Below are 13,925 nucleotides of genomic sequence, written 5' to 3' on the forward strand. Positions count from 1 at the left end.
GGATCTTTGGAACGACATATTTTTCTCATTCCAATTACCTCTTTACCAATATGTAATAATAACATTCTTTCTAGACTAATTGAACTTTTGAAGTAAGAGCAGATCGATCTCATTAGTTATCGACGACGGTGGTCCCCAGGCTTAATTCTCATACATATTTTATTTGCGTTCCTATATTTAACACTTCTGTTTTTATCTAGATGACCCTTTGTTCTCTAAGGTCAACAACATTTTTCCAAAATTATATTCTAAAGGAGTCAAAAGATTTAGGTTTGGATTTCCCCGCTGTAGTCACTTTACTGTTCTCATCTAAAATTTACTTTTAATCTGAAATAGTCACTAATAACTTTGAATAATTTTGAAATACGTTTAAAGAGAATAATATATCGTGTAAATTTTGTTGTCATTGATTTCTATCACAATAATTTTTTACTCAACAGATGTGCTAAAGCCTTATTGTTAGGAGAAAAGCAGAACAAAGAAATAACAAATGTCGAAGAAAAACAGAACCTTTGGACACATGTGTGGTCAACTGCATTGAGGTAATAGTTGTATCTACATATTGATTATTATCAGCAACACATTATAATCTATTAATGACCAACATTTGAAAATTACAGATTATTAAAAAGTAATTATTTTTTTAATTGTAATTTCATTGTTTTAAAGAGACTTCTCCAGACCTGAGATAAACTGTGATGCAGTAGCTTTGCATTTATTTATTCAAACAGCTTTAGAGATTAATTTTAGTTTTATTAATAGAGAAAAATTAGTGAGTTTGTATACGGAACAAATATTGACTGCTTCACGAGAAGCGGTAAAAACAATAGCAGTTTTATGTAGACACGCAGCTATCCCAGATTCTTCAGATGTAAGTTCGTACTTGTATTTTTGTAGTTCAATCATCCACATGGTATTTATATTTTGAGTTTTTGCTTTCTTTTTTTTTCAGAAGAAAATCTCTTTATTGATGCAGTTATTAGACAAGTGTGCAACAAATGACTGTGCATTCGCAATTGATTGTTCAATAGCTTCATTCGGACTTCTGATGAAGTCAAAGTTGCCGATATCCATTGAAAATGAAAATATTAGTTCATGGGATGAATTAGATATTTTTTATATGACTGTATCTTTAGAAACACTACCATCACTCAAGGATTTCTGCAAGAAAAATGGTACATTCTTCTTAGAAATTAGTTTAAGTGAAGAAGAAGGTAATTGAGTAAATAATATGTAATTGAGTTTTTGCTGAAAACAAGAAAAATAGTTTCTTGTGAGTTTTTCATGAATATCTCAATAGAGATAAATGCAGGGACTTGCTATTCCGTTTTGATACTATTGCCTGAAAAATCCGAAGCCTTTCTCAGGAAATATTTTAAAGGGACTATAAATACAACTTCCAAATTTGAAGGTGCGCTATGCAGTGTTGGGTAGAATAACCATTACTAATACTTACCTTTTTTGTTATTTATATTTAGTTATGCAGACTCAACTGAACTGACTTTTGTATAGTTTAGTATTATTCGTTTGTGTATTAGAATTGTGATAATAATAATAATAGGAGAAAGTCGCCAAATGTTTCCTGCAGATTTCTAGATCTGAAAATGCAGAAGCTTGGGTTCGGTGACAAGTAAAAGAAATTTGTGCTCTCAGGGAATGTCTACCCCCACAGAACTTCTAACAAGTAGTTCCTAAATTACATCACTTTTTTCATGCTGACCTTTTATTATTCCTAATTTCATCAGTGAATTAGGTATTTTAATTTCCTCGGAATGATAGGTGCTGAAGCCATACGAAAGTCTGTAAATTACATCTAATTTATTTTTAGATACCACAACAACTAAGCTGTTCGAGGCCACAGAGCTACATACGAATACTGTCGACTGGGTTAAGAAACCTTCGTCTTGGATTTGGTTAATTGCATTAAGAAAAATTTGTAGCGGAGAATGTTTTTTATCCCCTCAGTTCACGAAATTTGTTCGGACCAAAGCCCGCCAGAAAAAAAATATACGTTACTTGACTTTTATTTTTTCTTTTTAATGTCTAATTAGCATTTATTTATGAAAAAACTATTTTATTTATAACTATAGCACAAGTTTTACAGGACTATACGTACAATGAAAAATGAGTATAGAAGTAATAAGAAATATACATTTAGCTAATGAAAATACACATATAACCATCTGAATAGAGCGAGGTAGCTATACTATTTTTATTTATTTATTTTTTGTTTCTCAGACGAAACAAATGAAGTTAGTGTCATCGAAGATAAAAAAATGTGTCAAGAATTTATAAAACTTTGTAAAAATTTGGTTCAAAACATTGATGAGAGTAAATTGTTGAATTTCTGTTTTTTCCTACATCAACTTAAGTATTATGTGTCCAAATATGATTTATCTATAAAAAAAGAGTAAGTAATTATTTGAATTAATTTTTCGTTTTATTATTTTATTATTATTATAATAATTATACGTAATTTTTAGAGTGAGTATGGAATTTCAACTCATTTGCGATAGATTGTGGACCTACTTATTAAAAGAACTGAATAATTATGAAGTGAAGATTCCAATAACGTTAATAAAAGGATTCAATAGTTTTGTCTCACTAATAAGTGATAATCCAAATATATTTGCGGACAAAGATATAAAGACTGTAGGAAAATTACTTTTCAAGATTTTATTATGGCATCGAGAAAGTAGTAAGGATTTAATTTTTTGTATATTCAGTTTGGCAGTATTATTAATCACTATATTATCTTCAATCTTCAGAACAGAAAGTGGTAAATCTTATCTATTACATATTTTACTCAGAAATCATCTCTAATATTCAAAAATGTCGCCGAACTGTAGAAAATTTATCATTTGGAAAATTTCTTGACTGAAACAGTTGTAAATATTCATTTGGATGTGACGTTTGAAGCATTTAGTTTTAGGCATTTAGGTTTTTTGTAGTACATCTTAACCAATGATACTATTTTAATAAATTTTGTATTTTCAGTACATTCCAGTTCGCAGTCTTCTACTACTATTGAAGGTAAACATCATATTATCTAATATTGCATTGTTGATTGTTTGATTGCTATTATATAAAAGTGTGCGTGGTATTATCACATTTCTACCCCCATCTACCAATGACGCTTCGTTCCTGATAAAACCCGGCCTCTAAATATCCTTCTTTAACTCATCCCTATCTTTTGCCTTGGTCCTCGATCTCCTCTAGTGATCTTTACATCATCTCTTTTCTGACTCCTGCTAGTCCGCTATACAGTATGTGGATGGGCAAAGTTTTTGCTTCCATCTTTTCCACTTGCTACCCTAGTTTATTCTTAATTAATAAGAGAAATGTGGTTTCTTTCATGTACAATCGCCTCAATTCGGCATTTCTACGGATTATTTAATGACTACTTCATTTACCGAACGTATTTTTATATCCCTCTCTTCACTTTCTTTTGTAATTATCTATGTTTCGCTGGCGTGATCAACACCTGGTCTTATTAAAGTCTAGTGTACAACGAGCTTCGCCTTTTAGACTACGCCCTGAAGGGCAATACTTTTGGTGAGCGAACAGTCATCTTTTCCTTATCGCTATTCTGGCCTCCGCATTCGTTTCGTTCTGGGCTGACACAGTGTTCTTAAGAATGTTTTTTTCTTGTTAATTGGATTGAGTTAATTGCTTGTTTCCGCTTCAAGTTCTTGTAAAGCCTTACAGAGAGCTCCAAATGTGCGCATTGCAGTAACGATGTCTGGTATACGTCAGCTGTGGGGTACTCTTATTGTAAATCGGTGTTGGTTGGAATGCGCCTCATTGTAATCGCGTGCTATTTTATTTATTTTCCCCTGTCTGGGGCTGCATTGGTATTTACCAAGTACTCTGTCCTACCACGTCATAAGCCTTCGAATTATTGTGAGGTAACAAAAGCCTAAGATATAACCTCTATATTTCAGCATTACTTGTTACATCCCGTTGGTATGGGAGACTTGTTATTTTTGAGAACTTTTATTTTTTCCTGATCTCTTCCCTAACCAGTGGAAAGTTTTCATCCTCCACTTCGTTTCCTCCTTAATGATTATTAAAAAGGGACTCTCTCATGTATGGTTCAATTTCCAAACTCCTTTCCTGGGTTCCAAAATATTCTTAAATATCTTATGCACCTGATTTTCATATAGGTTTTCTACTTCATATTTGATAAAATCCACTAAATACTCTATCATAATTATGGTACTATCTTCTTTGGGCAGATAACTATGACAAGGAGCAGACGAAATATGATAAGTCATCCATGGAAAAAAACGTATTACTGCTAATAGCAAGCATTGGCTATTTGGAAGCAGCCATTCTTGGAAAGAGTATAACTGATTCAAACCTTATGAAATATTGTTCCGAAATGATTGATAAGAGTTCAGAAGAAGGTTTCCATATCGTTAGTGTTAAAAAAAATTAATTTGCATAGTTTTAAAAATGTCTTGCATAGTTTTTAAGAATGATACAGGTTATCATCAATATGACATAATTATTACAGGAAATTGATATATTGGCAATGATAGTTAAACGGAAATCTATCTCTGACAACTTGTTAGAATGGGCTATAAGTCTTTTGAAGGAGCTTTGTAGTATTTGGCGTAAACATACTGATGAATTCATAATTATATTACAAACATTAAGAGGTAAAAGCTATTTATTAAGTTTACGATCGTTCAACTTTGTAATAACTTTTTTTTTAACTTATTTTTATTTTTAGAATATATTCAGCATTTAAAAAAAAGCAATTTTAAAGAAAACCATATTAATTTTTGCGAACTTATCAGTAGATGCTCACAATTCATTGTTTCTAAAAATTTTGGTCCGAGATTAGTTAACGAATTTGCTACTGTCATTGGGACTATGATTAAGGTAAATTTAATGCTATTTACATCTTAAGCTGCAATGTTGAACTTCTATTAATAATAATAATAATAATAATAATAATATTAATAATAACGCAACATATTGTATATTTACATTTATTTCGTTTAAATGAGTGGAAAAAAATTCAATTTATGTGAGCAAAAGCTAAAATATAATAATATATTTTCAGGAAGATCATGACCGTAAATGGAGATTTTCATTTTCACAAGGTGAACCAGTTCTTGATGTAAGATTTCACCTAGTAGAATTTCTTAAAAGTAGATTTGTTGAAGTAAGTAAAAATTATTTTAATGATTTATACAATTTTATAAAGTTAATTTGTATAGTATTACTAATTTTATATTGTTACAGGTTCGTTCAAATGCCACACAATATGTGACTAATCTATTTGAAAATCAAGATGATAGGGAAATTCAGTCGGAATTGTTTGCTAAAATTATTAGTGTTACGATTGATCTGTTTACAGTACAGGTAACTTCTGGTCATAATTATTTTCCAAAAAGTTTTCGCTACTGTTTTCTCTACCCCCCAAAATTCGGGCCAATTTTCCACTACATTGGGACACTTATACACTCTTTATAAATATCTATTTTGTTATCACGTACTTCCTTTTCCTTTTTTAAATTACAATATAAGATTCAAAGCGAAATAATGAAACCAAGGCGAATCTGCAAACAAAGAAAAAGTGATGAATACCAGATCTTTTTGCCTTATACTTACCTTTGAAGAACTTATTTATTTTTCAAAGGCGCCACGGTAGCCGAGCGTGTTAAGTGGCGAGACCTGCAATACTAAGATGTATTGTTGGTTTAGTGGGTTCGATTCCCGGTCTTGGCCTTAGATTTTATTATAATGGTTAAATGAGAAATAGTAAAATACGTTTGCTAGACGCCTCCGTCCACGACACCTAATTGGTAGTTGGACGTTAAGCCCCGCCTGAAAAAATAGGCCTTTACTTTTACTTTAATTATTTTTCAATGAGGAAAACTTGAGAAATGATTGTTTTATTGTAAGCGTACTATGTTCTTACTAACAAGACAGGATCAAAGAACAAATGAAACCATGTTTTGAAATGCAATATCTGACTAATACGAACATATATGCTAGACCTGTTATTTTTATGTCAGAAAATCAATTATCAGACACAAAGCGGCAAAATATAAATGATATCAAATTTCTTTACGCAAACCTGTTGATTGAATCTCTGAAAGTGGCTGAAATTCCAAAATACATCGAAATGAAAGAAAATAGGCACATTTTGTTGGATAAAATTATTAAGATTTCTTAATTTGTAATCATAAACTGGGGAGCTTTTAATCACTCTCATAACAAATTCAGAAGTTCGTGCTGCAGCTGAATTTTTTTAATAAGTTTCTTGTTACAATTACAGGGAAATTTGTCTGAAACAGAAGTGAAGGAAGAAGGTATGATAATAACATCCAGTGTTCTGAGAATAATATTATGTTTAATAGTAAGCTCCACATATTGGCGCAGAACGTCTTTATACTTTTTATTTAAACTTATTTACGATAAAAAGATTAATAAAGGTAAATTATTTGTTAAAAAGAATTTAAAAAAAGAAGGTTGTAATGGTACATATAGACAGATAACTGCAGAGAATGTTTTTCTTTTTTAGTTTTGGCGCTAAAAATTCTTAACCAACTTGCACAAAAGTTAAATTTGACTAATGTGATAATATTTTTAGAACAAAATTTAGACTTTATCGCCGTATCTTGGCATAAAGATTACCTTAATTTTAGGGTAGGTTTGTGTAATTTTGTTTTTAGTAACTTTTATTTTAGCCAGTACAGAATATTTGAATAGTAAATACTTCCTTTTTAGGATTTTCCATACACTCTTTTGTCTTGTAATTCGAGGAAAATATTCTACACTGAATACAAAACATGTCTAATACCAATACTGTTGGAAAAAGGAGATGAAAGTACTTTAAAAGAAATTTGTGCCGAAATGGAAATTTCTGATCGAAAAGTAGTTGAGGTAAGTTTATAATTTTTTAGTTATGGTAAGTTTATTAATGTTAAAATATGTAAAATAAAATGTTAATGCACTTTGGTTAACGATAGGAATGTTTTCCTGAAGCAATTTCGTACCTTTTACCGAAACTTGGAGACCTTGAATGCAGACTTCAAGCTCAAGAAATGTACTATCTTATCGAACGAATTATAGGTTTGATATATTTTTTATCTTCTCCTTGCCTTAAATGTGACTTTGTGTATATCTTCATTGTTGTTTAAGTAGAAGATATGTTTACATGCAAGAAGAAGCAAATCATTTACATACATATATTTTTAAATATAGGTGCAGAAGCATTAAAAGATCTCTTGTCAGCAGAATTGGACAAAGTTTTAGTCTCATTGCATGAAAAATTACATGATGAAACACATTTTAAAGAACTTTGCTCAAGTGATTCTATAAAATTGGAATTCCCTCAGAGGACATCGTCCCATATTTATGTGAAAGGTGTAACATTTACGTTAGAATATTTGCAGGTAAGAGTTATTTTAAATTACTTAAAGCTCAACATTTCAATGAATTCAAAAAATGAAATAATATTTTTATATATGTGTTTATAAGATTATATTCTTAAATTTTTATAATAAGTTATAATAATACTCAATGTAAAATGGTCAAAGTCAATCAAAATAGTACCAAAAAATGTTGAAGGCGGAAGCTACATCTAGAAATATAGCTGCCATCAACTTTCTTCCTCGAAGTGGTGTATGATGTGAAGTGTACTCGATTAAATTTTTGGTCTAAATTCGAATTGATGTGGTGGTATTGTTTTTGATTCGGTCAGTTTTTTAGGAGTCGTTTATACATTATTTTTTCCAGTAGTTTAGGCAAATAATTTAAGAGACTGATTGGCCTGTAGCTATGGGATCACTTTTCGGCTTTCCATCTTTATGGAATACGATTTCTATTGTATTTTTCTAGCTTTCATTTTCGTATTCACCTCACTTTTACTATCTCCAGCCCACTTTGATACTTGAAGGAATGTTCAAACTCTGCGATGTAAAAAATCAAAACCGCAAAATATTGAATATTAACACAAAGACCGTTAAGTGATCGTTCAAATTTAATTTAGTAATTATGTTGCAAAAAAATATTTAGTATATTATAAAACGAATTAACACAAAACAGGATTGTAGTGTCTTAAGGAAAAAATTACTCCATTTAAAACCCTAATAGAAATTTTAATTTACAGAAAACTTCTCCAGATTCATCGATTCCATTGTTGGTATTTCTCTGCAAAGAATACCCTACACATATTCATCACATGGTGTACAGTTTGACCTGCAATATATTTGAAGCAGCTACCAAGGAGATAAAGTTCGTTTTAATGTTAATAATTTTTTTTAATTTATTTATTTTTTTTTAAATCTATAAATGTAATATTATGCTTATTTCTGTTTCATTAATAGATTACTTTGTTTTCATCAGTATGCTACTCTTTGCGATAATCTAGCCAAAAATATGGGTGATTTAGGAACTGTATCTGGTTACATCATTAGAAGCGTTGTTTACACACTTCTCTATTTGACGGACACAAATCTTACGATTCCTTCGCTATGCTTTTTGAACAGGTAGTTTTGTTGGTTGTTTCTAAATTTACATCAAACAGTAGTGTGGCTGACCTCAAAGTGCAATAAAACGATATATTGGTATCTTTTATCTCTTTAAAGCGGATGTAATTACAATGATATCGAGTCGTACTACTTGGCAATAAAGTTTAAGTCAAAATCTGTCGGCCGAAAGTTAACTTTTCCTTATTGATTTTTCAGTGAGATTTTCTCAAAAGTGGGTGTAACAATTTTTTTTATACATGAATAGTTATTGTAATACATGCAAGATGTATTACTGTTATTTGTAATGTTTTTGAAGAAAAATTCTTTTTAAGGCATTTTGTGGAATAGGGGGTAATTAAATCTCCCTCTGAAGTGCCAATAAAAGGAAATGTGTGGTCCATCACTTTTACAGTATTAATGCGAATTAAATTATTTGCTAAAATTTAGTTTTTAGAAAATAATTTTACTGAAAGTGCTCTTTTTTCACGATTTTCTATAAAACCTTTATATCTGGTTACATTATAGAAGTAACAGCTTTCCTAAAAGTCCTGTTTTTATTATAGTAAACTTTTTTAAATCTTTTTCTAGTCGATTAACATTCTAAACATTTGCAAGTTGAAATAACTTGGAACTATGCAGGAGGAAATCATTGAGATTCATATCATGCATTCTTTTCAGATTTTTAAGGCAGAGCCTTTCATCAACCACAAACCCTGAAAGTGAAGATGTGAAACACAATGATCTTCAAAGTAACAGGATTGTGAATAATCTCTTACATGTCATTGTATCCAAACTAGTACCAATGTCAAACATCGAAACTGGTGAAGGTAAATAAAAATTAACGTTGACAACATTTAGTTTTAATTTAAATAATGTTATTTTTTTTTAATTTTATGTTTTGGCAGGAAGAGCTAGTTTGCAAATATTGACATTATTATTGCTCACGCACAAAGATTCCTTACCAGCTGTTCGTGAATTGGATCCATTGCCTAATGAACCAATATTTTCTAAACTTAATTCTTCAGTATTAAGAGACAGTCTCGTAGCTGAACTTGAACATTTTTTGAAAGTGGGTCAACATCAAACAGTTGATCATTCCACGAGAGAATATGGACTTCGCCATCTTCATCAGCAGGTATGTAAGAATTTATTATATCTGGTTAAGATCTAGATTTATATGTATAATATTTAAAATGTACTTTAATCAATTTCTTATACTAACTTCTATTTTTGCAGTTGATAAATAGAAAGACAGAATTAATTGAATTATATTCTGAATTAAAGAACATGCGAGGATTTGCAGAGGATTGTGAGAAAAGTATTTTACACAGGACAATATCATCTTTAGTTTATTTTACTGGCAGTGCTAATGCAAGGGTAAGAATTGAAGACAACAGAGGTTGTCAACTTGTTTGTACTTGAAACCTACTTTTTTTTACAAAACTACTAATTTTACATTATTTATTTAGTGGGCATTAAGATTTTCCGCAAAAGGGTTTAGGTTCAAGAAGAGACTTTTTCTCTAAAACCATCTCATTGTTTCTTTGCTCATAGAAAGCGATGAATATAACCATTTTTAATGAATTTAACAATTTTTAATTAATTATCTTTATATTCTAGATAAGAGAGGTCGCCGGCAGATGTCTTGGAGAATTAGGTCCCAGAAATTTGTCTACCTTAGCTTTAAAACCTGCATGCAGCGAGAAATCTACAACACTCGCTGCAGATTTACTTGCCATTCTTTTACCTTTAATGGTAATTTTTTTATATAAATTACATTTTTAAATTCCATTTATTTTAGTATCGATTTTTGATTTCCATGTTATATGACGCAAACCATACTTAATTTTTTTTAAAACAAAAAATAAATATCGTAATAACTGTACATTATTTTAAAGAGAGAAAGTACATTACTTAAAAAATCAATCATTTCTGGATTTCTACAAAGTGATCCCGCGTTCGCATCCAGCTGCCTGTGCTTCAGGCTTAGGAGCCTCTTACAGCTGAATGAGAGCCACAATAGATTCATAGGGGTCGCGGTGGCGCAGGCCTTTAGGCCACCCTAATTTAAATCTACAGCTGAATGACTGGTGATGATGGGCAGTGAAATGTTTGGCGAAAGAACACTGCCTGTAGAGTATTGTTATTAATATTATGATCTTTCACATTTTTTCTAATACACTCGCGGAATGTGAACACATGCAAAATCACAGCAGATTTTAAGTTTGTTTTGATTAGGATCTGATAGTAAAGTAGCAATGAAAAACCCGGTAACGTCAATATTACCTTATTGGCTATTGTTTGTTTTTCCTTTTCACTTTCTTTGAGTTTATTTTGAAAACAATTCTGATTTTTTTTTTTCAAGTTGATAAATGCTAATTTCCTGAACAGTTTTTCAATTTCTCCACAAAATTCTCAAAAGCTAATCGAACAGAATTCTTTAAAATTTGGAGTACCACATATGGGATTATCAATTTCGCTTCGAACTTTTTTTTTTCGTAAAAATGAATTTAAGGAAAGTTTCAGGCATTGGGAGTGTTAGAGCTGCTCTGCAATGTATGATTTCTATATTAACATCTTCCTACCCTCATTGTGTTCTGCTTTTTATGTATTTTCCTAAATTTCTAAGTTTGTATAAAATGCAAATCATCTGTTCAAAGGTGCACAAAAATCCAAATGTTGCTGAAAGTTGTTGCGAAGTTCTGCGATCTTTACTTTTGACTAAGGAAGGGCATGATGCCGCAACAAGTAATAATTTTATTTATTTTGTCATACAAATCGAATTATTTTTTAAAAATATATATACTGTTATGAATATAGACTTCATTAGTGACACTACATGTAGACTAAATTCTATTAAAAAAATCGAAGTTTCGCATGATAACTTCACATTTATTTTAGGATTATCTGACATTGAAGCCAGTTATTTGTCACCATTGTTAAATGATCGAAGACAGAAAAGACCATACAGTGTAAATCTATGCGCCGATAGTTTAAAGAGAGCAATGAGATTTTGGTGTCCACAAGATGATTCAGAATCTCATTTTAAATGGATTTCTGAGCTCACTACCGCTTTATTAGGATCATTTCAGTCGGAAACTTGTTTCTTCAGACTACTCATACCTGTTGTCCAACACGAGGTAACGTATTTCTAAATAGTTGATTAATATTTTTTAGTTTTTGTTGCAATGAATATTTAATTTCTTAAGTCCATTCAGGCGGAAAGTAATTTGACTATATTAGTTCTAAATACAGTTTTAAATGGCTTCCTTCACTTTTTACTCCTTTTCCGTTTGATTTTCTGTTCGTTTTTTTTGGACTGTTGCTTTCCTTTCAGCTATTTCCGATCCTGCTTACAATCCTTGTTTTTTTTAATAAGTTGCTGCCTATACTTCAGTACGGTATTATGCAAGGGACTCTTCTGAGTACAAGTCTTGAGGCGCAACTTTGCTAGCCCATTAAAAAACAAACAGAGCTCCGCCTAATCAGTGTAATTTATTAATTTTCCTTAATGTCAAAAGCCGATCTCAAATCATATGTGCTAGGAACGGCTGCAGGCTGCAAGTCGTTGTGATTGCTTTTTTCCACTTGCCAGGAGAACAAGAATCTCGATCAACAACCTTTCGTTTCCAATAATCTACAAAATAAGCAATTAGATCTCGAATCTCAAATATTTGAATGTTCTTTATCTTGTGTTTGTTTGTTTGTTGTTTTAATTAAAGTACAGATAACATTATTTTTGCTTCAGGTTAAAGTGGCTGAAGCTGTTCTACCCTACATAACTTATATTGTACTTAAAGAGGTAGACGATATAATCCCAACATTACAAGAAAAGATCAACTCATTCTTTTATAACCATTTTCAATTAAACCGAAATTTAAGTTACCCTTACGAAAAAGAGAGTAAGTAATAGTTTAATTATAAATTTTTGTCTTAACCCTTAAGGGGACGACAAATTAAATTTATTTTATTTATTTTTTTTTGGTATATAAAAGGAGTGTATTAATTTCATTCTTTTATATAATACGATTTAAATGCCCTTCATTGTTAAAATGAGTGTCTGAGCATTTAGTTTTGATTAAAAGCATTAAGTTCAACCCGTAGGTATTTACTTTTATTGTAAGTTATTATTAATGTTGATAATAGTACAAATCTGAGCTATCACAAGAATATAACTAAATCAAAAGTGAGCAGCATCGACATCTGATTAGATTTTTGATCAGTCTTGCTCTATTAGCAACTTTTGATTAAATGGAATTAATAGTTAATGCAGTGAGAAAAAAAAATCTAGCACACATTTTATTTATTTTACCAATTTCATCGTCTTTTTTTCACATGGGAATAACAAACAATTAGGTGTTAAACATAAGAAAAGATTATACGTTAAATTGTAAAAAGATTATCCTGTCTTCGGTAGTCTTGATGCTGACATTATTAAAATCCAGACATGAAACAGACACAACTACACTATCGCCATTAAATGTTCTTCCTTTATCCAATTACTCTTTTGTAATTATGATTTTTATGTGAACTATTTTTAAATCATAGATATTTTGCAGGTAAATCAATATATATGAATAGAGCTTCACTTCAATGTATGCTTAGTGTAGTGAATTTCTATAGACAAAAAGAAATTAATGCCATTCAGAAGTAAGAATTTCGGAAATACCACTTACTCAAATATTACATGATAAACTATACGTTTAAAAATGTTACTTATAACCATAATATAATATTTAATTTGTCTAGATTCCAACAAAGCTTACATCTGAATTATTTGCACATATCAAAAGCAGCGCAATATTGTAGAGCCTACTTTACTTCAATTATGTACGCAGAATTGTGGACAGACTTCGCAATGCAGTATGAAGGATTTAATTAAATTATAAGTTGCTTTTTTGAAATTAATTTTTATTAATTAATTTAATTTAATTTATTTTTTAGTACAATAGAAAATAAAAATGTTAGTATAAAACAACGATCACCTCCTTTAGAATTGGTTTGCGAACATTTGGCTGACGAAGGTCTTGTTTTGCAAAATCTTCTTTGGGATGTAAGTAGACTCATTTATGATTCTAAATTAACCTTGTCAAACGAAATATTCATTAACTAATAATATTCAATAATTTTAAATTATCAACTGCCAGGCATACAAAGAGATTGGTGAACCTGACGCCGTTTATGGCTGTGGTAACATCCATTTACATGATAGCAATGGTAGAATTAAGTACTATAAACAGTTAGGACTTTGGTCAAAAATCATTGAAGAGTGTACACTGAACCAAGATAAACTTAACAATGACGGTATGATGATAGTTATTTATTAAGAAATGAGTGAAGTAATGTTTTTTGTTTAACTACGTGTATTATTAACATGATTTGTGAAATATATATATATATATATATATATTTGTTTCAATATTTCATTATGTA

At 30.4% G+C, this 13,925-nt stretch overlaps 1 protein-coding gene across 4 annotated transcripts in view; it reads left to right on the forward strand.

Moving 5' to 3' along the window:
- Positions 1-13,925, forward strand: part of tefu (Serine/threonine-protein kinase tefu) — a 34,205-nt gene that overhangs the window by 6,071 nt on the left and 14,209 nt on the right. For all 4 annotated transcript variants that reach the window (XR_012460940.1, XM_074136379.1, XM_074136380.1 and 1 more), the window contains 29 exons: positions 441-542; positions 670-871; positions 953-1,175; positions 2,239-2,410; positions 2,484-2,698; positions 2,998-3,033; positions 4,239-4,420; positions 4,520-4,664; positions 4,739-4,890; positions 5,075-5,176; positions 5,257-5,376; positions 6,296-6,452; positions 6,542-6,666; positions 6,748-6,903; positions 6,990-7,092; positions 7,225-7,415; positions 8,132-8,256; positions 8,349-8,510; positions 9,171-9,319; positions 9,398-9,627; positions 9,729-9,869; positions 10,113-10,247; positions 11,153-11,240; positions 11,394-11,632; positions 12,241-12,394; positions 13,052-13,142; positions 13,242-13,355; positions 13,437-13,545; positions 13,640-13,796. Coding sequence is in view for 3 of the 4 variants with exons in the window: in XM_074136379.1 (XP_073992480.1) it covers positions 441-542; positions 670-871; positions 953-1,175; positions 2,239-2,410; positions 2,484-2,698; positions 2,998-3,033; positions 4,239-4,420; positions 4,520-4,664; positions 4,739-4,890; positions 5,075-5,176; positions 5,257-5,376; positions 6,296-6,452; positions 6,542-6,666; positions 6,748-6,903; positions 6,990-7,092; positions 7,225-7,415; positions 8,132-8,256; positions 8,349-8,510; positions 9,171-9,319; positions 9,398-9,627; positions 9,729-9,869; positions 10,113-10,247; positions 11,153-11,240; positions 11,394-11,632; positions 12,241-12,394; positions 13,052-13,142; positions 13,242-13,355; positions 13,437-13,545; positions 13,640-13,796 (4,277 nt within the window). In the remaining variant the exon portion in view is untranslated. The remainder of the gene's footprint in view (positions 1-440; positions 543-669; positions 872-952; positions 1,176-2,238; positions 2,411-2,483; positions 2,699-2,997; positions 3,034-4,238; positions 4,421-4,519; positions 4,665-4,738; positions 4,891-5,074; positions 5,177-5,256; positions 5,377-6,295; positions 6,453-6,541; positions 6,667-6,747; positions 6,904-6,989; positions 7,093-7,224; positions 7,416-8,131; positions 8,257-8,348; positions 8,511-9,170; positions 9,320-9,397; positions 9,628-9,728; positions 9,870-10,112; positions 10,248-11,152; positions 11,241-11,393; positions 11,633-12,240; positions 12,395-13,051; positions 13,143-13,241; positions 13,356-13,436; positions 13,546-13,639; positions 13,797-13,925) is intronic.

Source organism: Rhodnius prolixus, unplaced genomic scaffold (genome assembly GCF_049639745.1).
Source record: "Rhodnius prolixus isolate KJV_2025 unplaced genomic scaffold, Rpr scaffold_5, whole genome shotgun sequence".
Taxonomy (NCBI): Eukaryota; Metazoa; Arthropoda; class Insecta; order Hemiptera; family Reduviidae; genus Rhodnius; species Rhodnius prolixus.